Below are 16,193 nucleotides of genomic sequence, written 5' to 3' on the forward strand. Positions count from 1 at the left end.
GAACTTTGCCTTTTTATTTCAATCCGGAAGCTGACATCTTGGCTTGTAATTATTAACTAACTATCCTGATAGCGAAAGTGTGGCTGCATGCACCTGCTAGAACTCAGAGTGAAACAGTGCCCCAGGACGCTGCTGTGGGATCTACTGAAAATGTCGACCAGGTATCACAAAGCAGCTGCTGACGGCAATCTGGACCTTTTGAAAGAAGCGACCAAAAAAGATCTCAATACTTCAGAAGAAGATGGGATGACACCCACCCTTTTGGCAGCTTATCATGGGCTTCTAGAAGCTCTGGAAGTCATATGCAGCAGAGGGTAAGTATAACAGGCCTCAACCTCTCAAAGCCCATGAAACAAAATTACAATTATCATGCAGCATCTTTTAATGCAAATACTGGTGCAAATGGGCAGTTTCTTGCTTTCTAAATTACTTGTTTTCTTGTGGGGGCTTTCAATCTTTATCATGTGTAGCTGCTTCATTTTTTTTCCATTGGTTGAGCCCAATGGTATTCAACCGGCAGGCTGGATCGGGCAGAGAGAGTGAATCAGTCCTGTGCCACTCATCAGGTCCACAGAGCCAGATGGATGGGGTGCTACTGGTTTAGGCCATAATCATGCAAGCTGCTCTGTACAAATCAGGCCCCGGTGCACTAGCGTAGACTTACAGGCTTCTATGGCGTCTGAGCAATGTATAGTTTTAGAAACTAGGATGCAGGACTGCTGCTAGTGAGAGCTACAGGAGCTGCCATTTACTTCAATGGAAGTTGGAATACACCCTTAACTTTATAGTTTTGTAAATTAAAGTATTTAATAACCTCTAGATGATTTTCAGAAGGAAAGCAGAAAGAGCTGAATCTAAAAAATGTGATTTTTCTGCTCTTGATAGCATTAGAAACTGAAGTTATGCCTGAAAAACAAATCTGTGCTTCTGCTGGAGCTGGTAAAATTTCAGGAAAAAATGCAAAGGAATTAAATATAAACTAAAGGAGGTTTCTCTGACGTAGTTTTTCCTCACGTTAATTATTAAATGCACCAGCACTATAGATAAATTATAAAAAGGTCATTCCCCTACTCTGGATTGCCCACTGTTTCCTCCAAGTCTTCTCTTTAGGCTGTCATCCTAGGAGTCTATTTCTTAGTGGAGTCTTCCACTGGGGAAAGAAGGGGACTAGAGCATTTTCACTTGGGGAAACCATCAAAGAGCAGAGGGCAGAAAACCAAGGAAAGATAAATACTTCTTTAGTTGTGTTTTGCTCTTCTGCAAAAATAGAAAAAAAGTTCCCTGTACATGGTAAGTGTAATAGGTAGATGCCCCTCTTAGCTTCTTGATCTAAGGTGTGGCTATAGAAACACCTGACTGCCAATAAAAGAGATCTTTAGACTATATGGCTGTTGCTATAACCTTAGGAAAAGCAAAACACAGAAGCCAGATTCTAAATTGGTATAAAACAATATGTAATTCCAGTGATGTTGCTGAAGACATTGGAGATCTGGCTTATAATTTAGGAAAAGATAAAAAGGGAAAATTAACTAGTTAAGAAAAATGAATATAGCAAGATAACGTGTTCCCAGGCTCCACGGTCCTATATACACCAGTGCGAATCACAAAATAGGGCACAGAGCACAAAGATTTCCACAGAGCTGTATTCTCTATTCATCAGTTACACTAGTTTATTTAAAATTGGTATCAGCTTGGTACAGGACAGCATCCAAAAGCTTCAAACCTTTATTACTGATGATTTCCTGAAAGCTTTCATTTTAACCTGAGACTCCTTAACTTTGAGAGTCAGAGAAACTGGTCTAAATCTCAGCAAAGTTTGTTTGGGTCTCTGGAAGAAGCTGCATTTTGGAAGATTTTCAAACAATGCCCCTGGCTGATGGGGCTTTCAAGAAAAAAAAAAAAAACGACTTATTATTTCTAATACGTGCCTCTTTTCCTTAAAGCAAAAGGAAGGAAAACCCAGTAAGGGAATGACGTGGGACCCGGGAAAACTGGGTTCAGGTCTATGCTCCACCACAGAACTCCTGTGTAACCACAGACAAGGCACATTAGCTGCACAAAAGTCCTTGGGTATGCAAGTGCGATTGGCATAAGGGATTTCTAAGACCATTCAGCTGCCCCATTACCATGGACACACCTAAACTTCTTACTTATGTATGCATGAATATATTTGATTTATATGCTGCCCTTCCAAAAAAAAAAAAAAAAAAAAAAAAGCTCAGGACCACTTTCAATCCAAAACAAAACAACACATAAAAACAGAACAAAGTATTACGTTGGTCAGTGTGACAAACTAAGCCTTCCCCAATCCTCCCACTCCCTGCCTCGCATCCAGGAGTCCCCTCCCCCTTCCCATAACATCCCTCTGAAGCTCATCCCTCTCTCTCTCACCTGGCGGGGTTGTTCCCCAAACCCGCTCATTCTCCCCTTCCTCCCAAAGAAGCGCATTATTCAGTTTATAACCAGAAATACAATGCCTGCCCCTGCCCCATCCCTGCTGAAATGTGATACCAAAGGGGACCACTGAGTGTTGCCCTTTGGTAGCACCTACCCAAAGGCACCCTGCAGTCCCCTTAAAGCCCACCAGCTGGCTGGGCTCTTCCCCTTTCCAGCTCAGGCATCTGCATAGTCGGTGTCTGCTCCAAGTCTCAGTCCTCCCCTACTCTGGGCTTGGCTTCCAGAGCAGGTGGCAGAGGGATCAGCATCCCCTGAACTGTGGGTTGTGGCAGTCCATAGGAAGCCTGGGAGGCCAGCAGAAAGAGTAGTCTTTAGCCAAGGGCAGCATGCAGTCCCTATGAATCTCTGCTTTTCAAATCCCAGGAGTATTTTGGGGGAAGGGTTAGGAATAGAAGCAGTTTAAGCAGCAGCTGAAGAAAAACTATGGCTTCTGCCTGAACATTACCTAATTATAGTAGACATGGAGACTTAGGCCTTTTTTCCTAATAATTTACTTATTACCCATTGTGAAAGTTGCTGTTGTTACCACACAAACTATGTTCGGAGGCAGTCAAATGCAGAGGTTTCCCACTGTTCCTGCATTTTACATCAAAGAAAGAAAGTAGCTTTTAAAATACCATGGATGAAATCCCAGTCCCGCTGAAAGCAGTGGAAGTTTTGTCATTGGTGTCATGAAACATAATTTAAGGTCTGATCCTGCTTCTCTTGAAGTCGATGGTAAAATTCTCTGCATTGCCTAGCTGAGGCACCCCACCAGGCTTTCAAGGTGAGGGAGGCAGGCAGGCAGGGGGAAGAGAGTGAGTAATCAAATGATGGCCTGTATCAGGAGAAAATAATTACCCCTGTTATGGTTCAGTCATAAATTCAACCTGCTAGAAGGGGCATTATGCACTCATCCATTCCTTGCCCTCCGCTTGGGGTAGGTGAATGGAGCAGTACAGTCCCTGAACCCAAGACCCAAAAACCCCAAAGGATAAAGGATATTTGTTCTTGTTCTTCCGTGTGGTTGGAATGCGACTTTGGCTGCAGGCCCAAAGAGCTAGCTCAGTTTCACACAGAATTGGTGATGGGACTTGAACTAGAGCCAGATTCAGCCCTGATGTAAGTAGGTAAAAGTATATTACAGGCCATAACCCTCGGTCCACATTTCTTCACTGGAACAGCATCCGCTTCTCCCAGATTTGAACTTGGCCCTCAATGCATCACTGGGGCAGGCACTTATGTTTAAGATGTATTTGATGGACCTGACTCTCTGATGTTTTGCTCCTTAGTGGCGACCCAGACAAATGTGACATCTGGGGAAACACTCCGCTCCATCATGCTGCTTCCAATGGTCATATCCACTGTCTCTCATTCTTGATCAAGTTTGGTGCCAATATATTTGCTCTGGATAATGATATGCGCACTCCGCTGGATGCAGCTGCCAGCAGGGACCAGCATGAATGTGTCAGACTCCTGGACAAAGCTGCTACTGAACAGACCATAATGAATGCCAAGAGGGTCTCCAAACTCAAGGCCCAGGCTCAGAAGAATGCAGAGAAACAAATCAAGGAATGTGAAAAGCGCCAAGAGAAGCACCAACATGAAATGATGAGGAATTATAACAAAGAAAAGCTTGGATCAGTAAGTTCTGCCAAAGGGACAGCTTCCAGGATGAAGGTGCCTGATTTCTTTGTTCCCAATACATCAGGCACCTTCTCCAAAAGCCTGAAGGACACCTTCAGACTGAAGGCAAAAAAGAAAGATGAAAACATAGCTGATAAGGATGCACAAAAGAGTAGCCAAGAGGAAGAAGGCAAGGTTGCGCGTATGGGTGTAATGGATGTATTCAATGAAAAAGATGAGGATGAATTCTTAAATTACTCTAAAGGGAGAAACATTTCTGAAGAAGATAGCCAGCAGGAGCATATGTCAATTTTCCAACGGCCAGGTCTGGGCAAAATTGTGTTTGGAAGGAATTTGGCAGCAGACATAAATGCCAAAGAGATGTCCTTTGAGAAAGAAGGAATACGCTTTAAAATATCTGGTGAGTTTTTTCAACAGAGGGAGTCTGAAAATGGAAGTGAGCTAGCCACTGAAAATGATCTTGATGTCCCTTGGAATGAGGAAGAAATTGGTTGGGAAGATGATGAAGCAGAGAGCACTCCTCTTGATGTATTTTTGGCCTCTCAGAATCTGAATGAGTTTGTTCCTGTCTTCCTCAGAGAACAGATTGATTTAGATGCCCTCATGCTATGTTCTGATGAAGATCTACAGAGCATACAAATGCAGCTGGGCCCAAGGAAGAGAGTCCTCAATGCTGTAGATAGAAGGAAACAGGCACTGCAGAATCCTGGAAAAATAGGAGATACTCGCTTATAAACAAACATGCCAGCTACTATAATTGTGCATTGATTATATTTCACCGTTTCAAAGCCTAGTACAGGTTTTTTCTTCCAGGCGAAAGGCAAAAAGGTTACCAGTTGATTAAAGATGCTCAACAGGATCAATAATAATAGGTTCTCTTTGAACAGACAACTTTAGGCCAAGATAAAGACTGTAGATAAACAATAGGAAAATATTGCTCGTGTTAATTTTCTCTGACTTGAAGCTCATGCTAGTTGTATCTTCTTTGGACATGCTGAATTATTTAAATTATTAGTGACTGCCACTGATGCACCATATCATGACAAAAGCCATTTCTGCATTTCAACACCAACGCACAGATGATGTTTCTGGTCAGAGCATTTTAGTCTTCTATACCAAATGAAAATAATTTGCAATACTATGATAGATTGATACAAGTTCCCCTCACTGATACTAATGATATCTAAGAACTACTGCTTCATCCCGACTCTCAGTGCAGCTCATTGACTAACAGGCTCTGATTGAAAGTAAATAATACTGACTCACAGTAAATGTCATGTCATTATTAGTCAACTTCTCATTACTCTAGGGATGGTCCTTAGTGAAAGAAAAGAAAGAAAGGGGTCTGAATGAGGTGTTTGGTTTGGGCTGTATGTTCTTTTTCATTCTTACATTCAAAGCAAAGATCATAGACATGGTGTCCACAAGCAACCTATTGATTTGGGCACTGATGGAGTAGTACTTACATACAAGAAGCTGTGGTTTTCTTTGTTAGCAGTTGTATGTTTCATTTTACCCACCTTCTGCTTGGTCTTTGCAGATAGAAATTAGGCCCCCCCCAAGCACTGCTAATGATAATATAAATAAATCTGGCATCCAGAGCAAGGAAAATGCTACTGGGCTTTAAGGGGAGGGATGGGGTGGGGGAGACAACACCCACACCTTGATCCAAGATGTGGACATTCACCCTTGAGCTCCTTGCATTACCCGCAAAGCCCTTTGACCAGAAGTGATTATGTCATGTAGGAAGGCTTTGATTTTAAGGAACAACCTCTCTCTGCCTGTAGGTGCTGAGCTGAGAAAACTTCTGCCTACTGGGTCCAGTTACTCGGTGGGTTAATGCTTTGAAACTTCAATGCTCTTTTCTATTATGCAGCTGTTCTGGAATCCCATGGTATGCAACTGCAATTCCCAGCACATTAATTAAACCAGACAGCATCCAGTAGGTAATTAACCAAGAAATTCTTGGCTATTTAACAAAGCAAAAAAGCAATGGTTTTTATGCGCTTGAAGACACCCTTTTAACTGAAGGGTCAAATCCTCTCAACCCTACTTGGGCAAATTGATTTCCAAACCCTTGTAATTTTCCCTGAGCTCAGACTGCTGGACATAGACCTACCTCACCATCCCAGTCCCGATTTACTGGCTAAGCTCTGTCATCATTTACTTTGCAAGATGACTAGAATCCAGTTCCAACAGACCATTTCCACTCACTACTGTATTACCATCCACTTTCTTCTCTGTCTCCCTACATACACTTGTTATCAGAAGACATGCAGAACTCTTACCACAACATCAACCCATCTATGACTTATGTCACTAAAGGTGGAACTGATGCACGTGGCAATTCTGCAGAACAGTCACCAGTTGTCGCATGTTCATTTGTTACATATTTTGATTGAAGTCTCAGTAGATATTACTAACCCATCTCTACATTACATTGTTCACTTAAATGAGCATCAACAAGACTAGACCAGAGTACCATGTGATGCCTGTAATACAACTCTGGGGGCCAGGTTTAAAAAGGTAGGTATGTGCTTAAAGCTAGAGGTAGGCAAGTTTCAAGATTCTCCCAGGCACATAAGTGCCTAACTCCTGTTGATTTCAGTAGGAGTTAAAGTGCCAGAACGATTTTGAAAATGCTGCCAATCCCTCTCTCCTTCAAAAAAAAAAAAAAAAAAAAAAAAAAAAAATCTCATCCTGTGCATTTCCACTTGTAAATCTGTTTTATCCTGCTGCCTTTGATGGATAAAGACAACCCCTAATGGAGGAGAATGGATGCTCCCCAAGGAGCTTACAATCTAAATTGGACAAACATGGAAAAAGAACATGCTCCATGACCATAAAAAACCCAGTCCCCAAACGGAGCAGAACTAGCTTGTCTTTTTCCCTTTTATACAGCAAGTGATTAGCTACAAAAGGCAGCCATATTGACTCTTGGAGTCAAGACACAGGAAAGACAATGAGACAAGTTAGATAGAAAAAGAGGTTTTATTTATAATCTTCAAAAAACATATTAAAAACACATAGTGGGTAATCAGAAGAGCACCTACTAGAAACAGATAGTTCATTTTAATTTCAACATAAATTTAAGTAATACATAATACTTATCTTGAGATTATGCCACTGTGATTTGTAAAACAAGAAATATGAACAGATGGAGACTGGGATTTCCCAAGGAGCCTAAGTGAACCATATTTGCAAGTCCCACTGAAATTCACTGAGTGGGCAACCTAACACTCCAAGACTCCTAATAATGTGCTGCCATTTTGCTACAGGTAAGCACTCTGATAAGTCTAGTATTGGAAGCATCAAAGGAAACTGAGGGAAAAAGCAGAAGTTAGAAAGTCAGGCGATTGTTTGCATCACAGGCCTTTGACCTCTAAATTCCCTTACTTGGGCATCACCTAGAGCAGAGGTCGGCAACATTTTTGAGCAGAGTGCCAAAAACACCTGCAACCTTGAATTGCCAGGTGCAGATGGCAGGGGAGCTACAAGAGGACAAGGAGGGCCTGATTCTTGTTGTGGCAGAGTAGCCCTAGCCCTTCCTAGAAGTGCAAGTACCAAGTAAAATGTCTTTGCATGCCACACTTGGGCACTCATGCCAGGAGTTGCCTACCCCCGACCTAGAGGTTTGTTTGTTTGTTTTTTTTTAACTCTAAATAATACTTGTACCTCCACTTTCTGGCTTTGCCAATACTGATACCATCATTTGCAATGACTGCTGCATATGCTTCCACAGAACAAGAATTGGTCTAATAAAAGATATCAAATTCACCCAAGGAACCTTGTCTGCCTATGTCCTTAGACCAACACGGCTACAACCTACACCCCTGCACAGAATAAGGACGCATTTAATGGACAGTAGGCCTTGCTGGACCATGTATTAATACAATCATTGATCAGTGCATACACAGCTTAAACAAAGGCTCTGCTAAAGGCCTCGCTGCTTACAGAAATAGGCATTAACTCTAGGGCTGTGAGAAGCTTTGCTCCCGATTCGATTCAGCAGAGATTCGGCCCAATTTGGTGGCCGAATCTCTCAATCTGAATCAAATCAGAGGACCCTTCAATCTCTCTAAATGGAATCTGAACCCTCTGAATCGATTTGGAGAGATTCAGACAGACACAGCTTTGAATGTTTTTTCCACATACCTATAAGTATCAGGGGCTCGTGCCTGCTGCAATGCTGGAGCGCAGAGTGTCCCAGAAGCACAGGGGGGGCTCTCCAGTGCACTCAGCAGCAGACCTGGAAGCGGACCAGAAGCACTTCCAGGTTTCCCTGCAGGCAATCGCCGAGCTGGGGTCCCCCCCAGTGCGTTCCCCAGCAAACGCCTAAGTACTTCTGGTCCACTTCCAGGTTCACCGCCGAGCATGTGGAGGGCCCCTCTGCACTCCTATGGGACGCTCCATGTGCCCCAGCATTGCAGCTTTCACAAGCCGCACCTGCTACCTCAAGGTATATAGAAAAAAACTTTTATGGCTGTGCCTATGTCCAAATCGCTGATTCCCCAAATCAGCATCAAATTTTCAGGATTCGGCTGGATCGAATCAGGGACGGTGATCTGAATCAATGATCTGACCGTGGGTCAGCATGTGACCCTTCCACTTGACACAATCTCTGATCTACAAAACTCCTAGTATTCCTGAATTGGAGCTTGAGAATGGAAGGATATATGTTGAACTGCACTGCAGGTTCAACATGCTAAGAATGCAACCCACTGGATTTCAAGTGAGAGTGCCATCTCTTTTGTTCCATGACAGAACATTAAACTCTAATCTTCAAACCAGCATATTTCACCATAACACCAATTAGCTCTCAAAGCTCTCCACGAAAGATGCATGGAGTGGTAAATCATTTGTCCTATAAGGATAATACACAGAAGTACATTTGTTAGTGACAGAAACATTAGATACCTGTCTTAAAAATACAGGATTATGTACTGCACAGTTTGTGGTTTTAAAGTTGATGACTGAAAGTTATGAAAAAGCTTTGTACATAACATGTACGATTATTACATTTCTGTGTAAAGAAAAAAAGTGCCCAAAAGCCAAATGCAAGCCACTGACTTCAGACTGTTATGCCCGTCTTGATATTGCAGGCTCTCCAGTTTTAGTTACCAGCTGACCAGGAATCATAAACTAATTTTGCTGCTACTGTATCTTCAATGGCCATCCCTGAAATATAGAACACACTTAAATCACCTTCATAATCTGATCTCATGAAAGGAATTCATAGGGGATTCATACAGAACAGAAGGATTCAGGATATTCTTGAATGGAACAGAAAATCTTACACCTCCAGGACACTAGTCTGGTAATGACCAAAAGCTACTGTCACACCAAATGGCTAATCAAGTGTCCTGTCCTAAATGAATATTTTGGCCTCAATCTAATTGCCAGTGACCAGAGATTCATACTCTAAAAACGAAAACAATTAGTACCAAGAATCCTGGCCAACAAATTATTAAGCTCAGAGAAAGGTACTCTCTCTCTCGTCTTTCTTTTTTTAAAATAGGTTCCAATACTGTACTTCATTGTCACATTATCTTTAGGTCAAACAGACTTTCAGGGCCTCAACTGGGCTGCAGCAATGTTTATAACCAATAGTCATTAGCTAACTGAGGTAAACAAATGTAAAACAAAAATTAGAGAAAAGTACATTGTTCTTTGTTTTCCTATCAATCCCCATTACAATCAGTCATGCTATGCTAAGAAAAAGAAAAGGAAAACGCACAATATGTGCTATGGCTATTCTCTTCTGTAGAATGCTATGGGACAGAAGCTTTGAAGATGATCAGCAATTTTCCCACGCAAGAGAAACTTAATAAATAACAAGGCATTGCTTCTTGTCAGATTTGCACACAGGGGAGTGCTGTTCTTACCCAGTGATTTGAACACTGTTGTTTTCCCACAGAGTGCTGGTTTTGTCCCTTTCACTACCTCTCCCAACTCAGCAAAAATTTCTGCCTGTGAAATGAATGCACATTTCTTTAGTTAGAGAAGCTCGATATCCAAGGCAACTGTCAAGAGAAAAACTAAGTCTTGAGTTATTTTAAAAGAGATGAGAAATAAAATTGAAAAATTTCCTAGGGCAAGGACAATATAAGCTGGACAGTAATCACAAAAGACTTTTCACAGAAAACAAATCTGCCAGATTTTCATTGTCCAATAGATAGGTTCTTATTCATTACCTTTCTGAAAGGATAGAGTTTTGTGCATTTTACAGAATGCAAGTCCCTGAAATTAAACCTTATAAATGAAGGCCCTGTTTACTGTATGTGGACATTGCAGTATTGCAATGTGTGTGTGTGTGGCGGGGGGTACAATCCATGGTACTTTGTCCCTTTCCCTTACTTTTCTGCAGTACATACATTGTCTGACTTCTCTTCTTTTTTCTGCCAGAGACAGTAAAATTTTAGACATTCTGAAAAATATAGCATAGAGATGTCTGTATGTGTGACACAGCAGTGAGTACCAATCACAGAGATCTCTCTGGACAAAAATGAGAGGTAGCAGTAATAAAATGTGGAATTTTTCTTTTCTTTTCTGACATAGCTATAGAACTCTGGTAAGTATAGATCTTCCAAAAGAATGCTACGGTGTTGCTAATAGAGTTGGAGTGAAAGCAAAAGCTACAATGAGAAGTGGCACAATGCAAAAGCAATTTTCATCTGGTTGGGAGCTCTGTTACATAACAAAAGCCTTACCCCTGATAATATAACATCTCCCGATTCAGTCAAAGCAGCCTCTCTGGAATCCACGTACAGCACAGAATTCTTCATCACTACATCATCCAATTCTCTCCAGTCTGGTCTGCTTGCCCCAATTGCTAAAAGACAAAAGCAATGGATTTGAAAGAAATGTTTAGTTAACAAAAACATTTCTAGACCAAAAGACAGGACCAAAAACATTTCTAAAACAAAAGACTAGAACAAAACTGGCCTAGCCCAGATGTCCACACTGATGAAATATAGGTTTAAATTAACCCCTGGGACATTCACTGAAAGAGAGCATGAAGAGCCTCACCTTCTGAGGAAAGTCTTGGGCTCCTCCTGTTTGGACAGAGCTATACATTATACATGCAAAAGGCTTGATCCTGCAAAATGCTGAGCATGTTCTACTCCCATGGGTCTCACAGCAGTATTGACCCCCAGGGTTCAAACAAACCTCCAAAGTGATGAGTGCCTATATAGCAGTGCCCAGCACCCTAGTCCCTTACTAAGTCAAATCCTGATCCTACAGAAGTCTGTATATTCAATTGAGCATGACTGATACCACTGAAATCAATGGGTCTCCTTACAGAATCAGGATGCTCCCACTTTAAAGTATGATTTGTGGAAGCAAATCCACAGTGGCCAACTGAACCCGTAAAGGAAAAAAATTCTCAGTATTTTTACTCCATTTCAGCCAAAGTGCTTCCTCCAAGTAGCATGGTGGAGGAAGTCTCTGAAGCCAAATACCATTTACAAAGGAAAAATAGTTGGCAGGTGGGGGGGGTTGTTGAAAATCACCTAATGAATCTACCACTTTAGGCCAAATTTGGCTGAAGAGTTTTATACATGTCCCAGCTTGTTCCTGTTCCCACAGTGTCTGCCAAACCATTCCTTGCACCAATCCAAAAAAAAATCTAAAACCAGCGAAACTGAGTGTAGCTGCCTCAGAAGAGAGACCAAAGACTGCTGTAAGGGTGAAAGGGGAGCTCCATCCCCCAGTACATGACAACTTCAAAGGATACAGGCAAGTCACTTCAGTAAGGCAACATAGGAAGCTTGCCTTGACATTACTTACATTGCACCACATCTGCGGACACAAAGAGAGCTTGAATTTCTACCTTTTACTCTGTAAATAACTTTATTATTCAACTCAAACCCCACAAACAACCCTCACTGTAGTGTAACTTTATAACCTGTCCAAGAGACATGGTTGATACTATACATATTCCATTGAATCCTCTCCCACCATCCACTTCACTCTCCCCTTCTTTTTCTGTTCTTAACCCACACCTTCCCCTCTACTCCTGGCAAAGCCCTTCTAAAGTATTCAACCTTGGGTGCTGTCAATGTACCATTCTCCCCAGCAAGATGCAAAGAGTGGAAGTAAATGAGTCAACCACCCCACTTTCCCAGTTATTTCTTGTCCCTCTCCTTAAATTTGTTTGTAAATGCCTTGAGTTTCATAAGCCATTTATTAAAACCATTTTGATATAGGCTCTCTTGATGCTGTATGCCTTCAGAGAAATGCAATTTGAAAGCTTCCTCGCTCATCTTTATCAGATCAAAACCAAAGACATAATTTGCTGCAAAGAGCAGCAAGGGAAGATGAATGACTGAACAATATTAGCCAAGACTTATAAGCAGACACAATTTCCAGTCTTTTCTTGTAACTTCATCACCAGTGCACTTTGAGTCTGGTTATGGATTTTTTACTTATCTGGAGAGATCTTTAAACAATCAAAGGCTTATATTAAAAATGCAAAAAAACCCACAAAAAACCAAAAACCCTACAGTACTACCAACTTGCTTCGAATTGATGAAAGCAAAGAGAATACTGTACTGAATGAGACAACAATTGCCCTTTCCCAGCAGTTAGCGTGAGGCTTGTCCGAATGCCTGCTCAAACAGTAGGAACGCCTCTGAGAAAAATAAAAACAAAACAAAACACAAACAAGGAGACTGGGTCTTTATGTAGGACTAAAGACACTAATCGATTCCAGTTGTAATCCTGGCCCCCCTGCTGTGACATGGCACAGATAACAGTGTTGATGACAAAGGATTTAACCAAGTCTGAAAAATCAGTAGGATGGTGCTAGAATGCAGGAACTTCCTTTAAATTGTCCCCTTTAACAAGCTATTTTTGTTCTATTACTAAACCACTTGAAAAGGGCACTAGTTCTTCTGAACCAAGTCCAAAATTAATAAATATAAGTAAATGCCAATGGGTCTGGAGGCTCTCCACTAATGCAGCAGCCTCATTAGAGGAAAAAAAATAAAAACAAAATGAAAAGTCCAAATCCAGAGTTTCTTATACAATTTTTACATAGTCCATAGTTCATGCAAAGCTTCCAAGGAAGTCAATGCAATTCAGGCTTGCAAGATACAGTACAGCAAGAGAAAAAGATTATAGATCCCAGGGAAATCATAGTGCTACCCTACATTACTTTAGGCAAAACATGTTTCTGAGGTATTGTTTATATAGGGGACAAGCTGGACACCATGGGGAAGCAGAGCCAAATCTTACAGGAGTCCACTGCAAAGATGAGATGTGCTGAGCCACGGTGGGATCCTACAAGGCATCGAATCCAGGCACCAGTAGGGCAATGCTCAAAGTGAAGCACTCAAAATAAAGAAGTGTTTATTCTAAGAAACCTACATTCTAGTTTCTGAGAGTAGAAAACAGCAGTGAGCACATTACCAGAGCTAAATCACACAATGATGAGTCCAGCAGAGAAATTCCCCTAAGCAAGGAAAGCCTGACATACCATTGATATGGGCACCTGGTTTTACCCATTCTCCAAATAAAATAGGTGTTGTTGCCATGGTAACTGTTATAATGACATCAGCCCCAATAATGGCCTCCTGAGCAGAAGAGCAAACCTGCACTGGACCCGTCACTGAGCCAGCAAACTTCACAGCATTCTCTTTCGTGCGATTCCACATCCTGACCTTCAAAGCAAAAACAAAAAGCAGGTAGGTGAAGTGGAACTGCTGTGGGAGTAATTCAACCTCTCATTCTACTCACCCAAATGAAGTTTTTTGTTTTGTTTTTTAATTAAAATAAAAATATCCTTAGCCTTCCTCATCCCTTATTATCATTAATCCTCCTGTCCCACAATTCCACGTGTGGGATTAATTTTGCCCTGCTAGTATAATAGCTCATTATATCTTTAGACTTAGAAAATGCAAATTCTAGAAATGTAGCAACTCTGAACCGATGCAGGCATTGGGAAGCTGGTCTACATATAGTAGGATTTTTTCATACTTGGAAAAAAGGAAATCTGATGTTTCCTACATATGTTTTACAATATCCCTTTGTGATCCAAAGACCAGGTACAGCAGGCAGCGGCAATCTACATACCACCCACAGGCCAAATCGGGCTCATGAAGTGATTTTTACTTGGCCTACTGAGCAAAGCTTGTTTAATATACTCTGTCCATTTGTATGAGAATGCATCAGTCAATGGCCACCTCCAGCCCGCTTTAGGATCAAGCCATATCATTTCAGCCTGCTCTCAGTGAAAGCTTGCAGACCCCTGATCTGGAGAACTGCAAGTATCATTAGCTTCTCTAAAGATGCTTTGCTAAAAATGTTTGAATTAGATAGACAAGGTTCTTTGGGTGAATCTGATACCTTATTAGACCAACTTAAATAGATGGAAAAAAAAAATTAGCAAGCTTTCAGGTTTAAAAGCCCTTCGTCAGGCTGAGGAAGTCTCTGCAGTTGGTACGTACGCTCTTTACTATTCATTCCATCCAGGAAGAGCACACTAACTGCAGAGACTTCCTCAGCCTGATGAAGGGTTTGTAAACCCAAAAGCTTGCTAAATTTCCATGCCCCCCCCCACCCAACTATTTTAGTTGGTCTAATAAAATACATCAGATTCACCCAAAGAACCTTGTCTGGTTATGTCCTTACACCAACACGGCTACAACCTACACCCCTGAAATATTAGATGCACCTTTACTGATTTTGTGTGCCCTAGTTACTCTACCTACATGCTACTGAAAAACAGATTGAGAAAAATATTTTTTTCCATTTAGATACTATAGCTCTCTTACCTCCTTAAATGAAAACAGCTCTGTAAATATATCATAATGGCTATGGGCTTGAACCCCAGCTCCCAAAATGCACAGCACTTCTGCAGAGGGTGGCATCAAGAGCTAAAATAAATCAAGTTACAAAAGAAATCAGTGGCAGTAGTCATGGATGAGACAACTATGGGAATGGTCCCTTTTTAACTGAAAACTACTGAAAATGCGACTAAAATCAAGGAGAGAATTACTTTTTTAAACCTAACCCTCCTTTTTCCCCTTGGGAACTAATGACCCCAAGAGTCATTACTCCAAGAGAAACTTTTCTGGGCTTGAAGTAGTTTCCTTTACCCATACCTAAAATTTAATACTGTGAACCAAATTCTGCACTTTTTATACTGGGCTACTTATACTGATTTGATTACAGCAACATAGCTAATCCAGTGTAAAACCAGCATAGATGTGCTGCACTCATACAAAATATGAGTGTATCAGCCACTAATACAGGGGTGGGCAATTATTTTGAGCGGATGGCCACTTACCCAGTTTTGGCAGGCTGTCAAGGGCCGCATGGGTAGCCACGCCCGTTAACAGGTGTCCCACCCCCTGGTCACTAGCTTGGGACCAACATCCCAATGTCTTGGGACCAATGTCCCAGGGCCAGCACCAGTGGGGCCCAGAGAGGGGCACAGGCCAGCAAGGGTCTGTGAAGCTGGGCTGGGCTGCACCAGCAGGGAGGGAGGAGCTGGCCCAGCTCCAGAGCCCCTGCCAGCTGGGACCCTGTGCTCCTGACACCCTGCTCTAGGCCCCACCAGCACTGGCCCCGGGACACTGGTGTGGGCCCTGTGCTTCCGCTGGCTCCCCGCCCGCTCGAACCCAGTGTGCCCCCAGCCCTGTGGTACAGGCAGGGGGCAGCGCTCAGCACCGACCCCTGCTCACTGGCAGGGAAGAAGTTGGTGCTTAGCACAGGGAAAAAAGTGACCCCTCACCCACCCCATGGCCGGTACTCCCTGCTGCACCTGCTTGCAACCCGAGCGGGGCTGTCCGGAGCTGGCACAGGCAGCCTCATGCGGGCTACAGGTGGCTGCAGTGTAGGGTACTGGCCATTGGGCGGGCGAGGGGCCACTTTTCCCCGCGCTCAGCACCAGCACTAGGTTACAAGGTGGTGCTGAACATGCAGGGGGAGGGGGAAGCAGTCCCTCCCCGCCCCATGCCCCACACCCTGCACTGCAGCTGCTCGCAGACTGCCTGTGCCTGCTCCTGTGCAGGCTGTGAGCGTGGGGCGCCGGCCATGGGGCAGGCGAGGGGCCGCTTTTATTCATGCAGGGAAGGAGCCCAGGGAAAAGCCGGTGGGGGGAG

General features: G+C 42.7%; 2 protein-coding genes across 2 annotated transcripts in view; one reads left to right on the plus strand and one right to left on the minus strand.

The window, feature by feature from the left end:
- The first annotated feature begins 73 nt into the window (after positions 1 to 73).
- On the plus strand, positions 74 to 5,671 carry ANKS4B (ankyrin repeat and sterile alpha motif domain containing 4B). The gene is made up of 2 exons (XM_006026137.3): positions 74 to 314; positions 3,729 to 5,671. The coding sequence occupies exons 1-2, from the start codon at positions 88 to 90 to the stop codon at positions 4,816 to 4,818; spliced, it is 1,317 nt and encodes a 438-aa protein (XP_006026199.2). The 5' UTR covers positions 74 to 87; the 3' UTR covers positions 4,819 to 5,671.
- Positions 5,672 to 5,825: 154 nt separating this feature from the next.
- CRYM (crystallin mu) overlaps positions 5,826 to 16,193 on the minus strand; it is a 16,217-nt gene continuing 5,849 nt past the window's right edge. Inside the window, exons 3-7 of the mRNA XM_014521075.2 lie at positions 14,862 to 14,963; positions 13,565 to 13,748; positions 10,794 to 10,915; positions 9,969 to 10,053; positions 5,826 to 9,261 (exon numbers count right to left, since the gene is read on the minus strand). Of these exons, the coding sequence (XP_014376561.1) occupies positions 9,197 to 9,261; positions 9,969 to 10,053; positions 10,794 to 10,915; positions 13,565 to 13,748; positions 14,862 to 14,963 (558 nt within the window). The 3' untranslated portion in view covers positions 5,826 to 9,196. The remainder of the gene's footprint in view (positions 9,262 to 9,968; positions 10,054 to 10,793; positions 10,916 to 13,564; positions 13,749 to 14,861; positions 14,964 to 16,193) is intronic.

The sequence above is a fragment of the Alligator sinensis genome, unplaced genomic scaffold (genome assembly GCF_000455745.1).
Source record: "Alligator sinensis unplaced genomic scaffold, ASM45574v1 scaffold330_1, whole genome shotgun sequence".
NCBI classification, from domain to species: domain Eukaryota; kingdom Metazoa; phylum Chordata; order Crocodylia; family Alligatoridae; genus Alligator; species Alligator sinensis.

What these genes read in the sequence shown, in the direction of transcription:
- ANKS4B (XM_006026137.3), top strand. Translation starts at nt 88, where the DNA reads ATGCACCTGCTAGAACTCAGAGTGAAACAGTGCCCCAGGACGCTGCTG. An exon ending in GAAGTCATATGCAGCAGAGG is followed by an intron (nt 315 to 3,728) that starts GTAAGTATAACA and finishes TTTGCTCCTTAG; the next exon opens with TGGCGACCCAGACAAATGTG.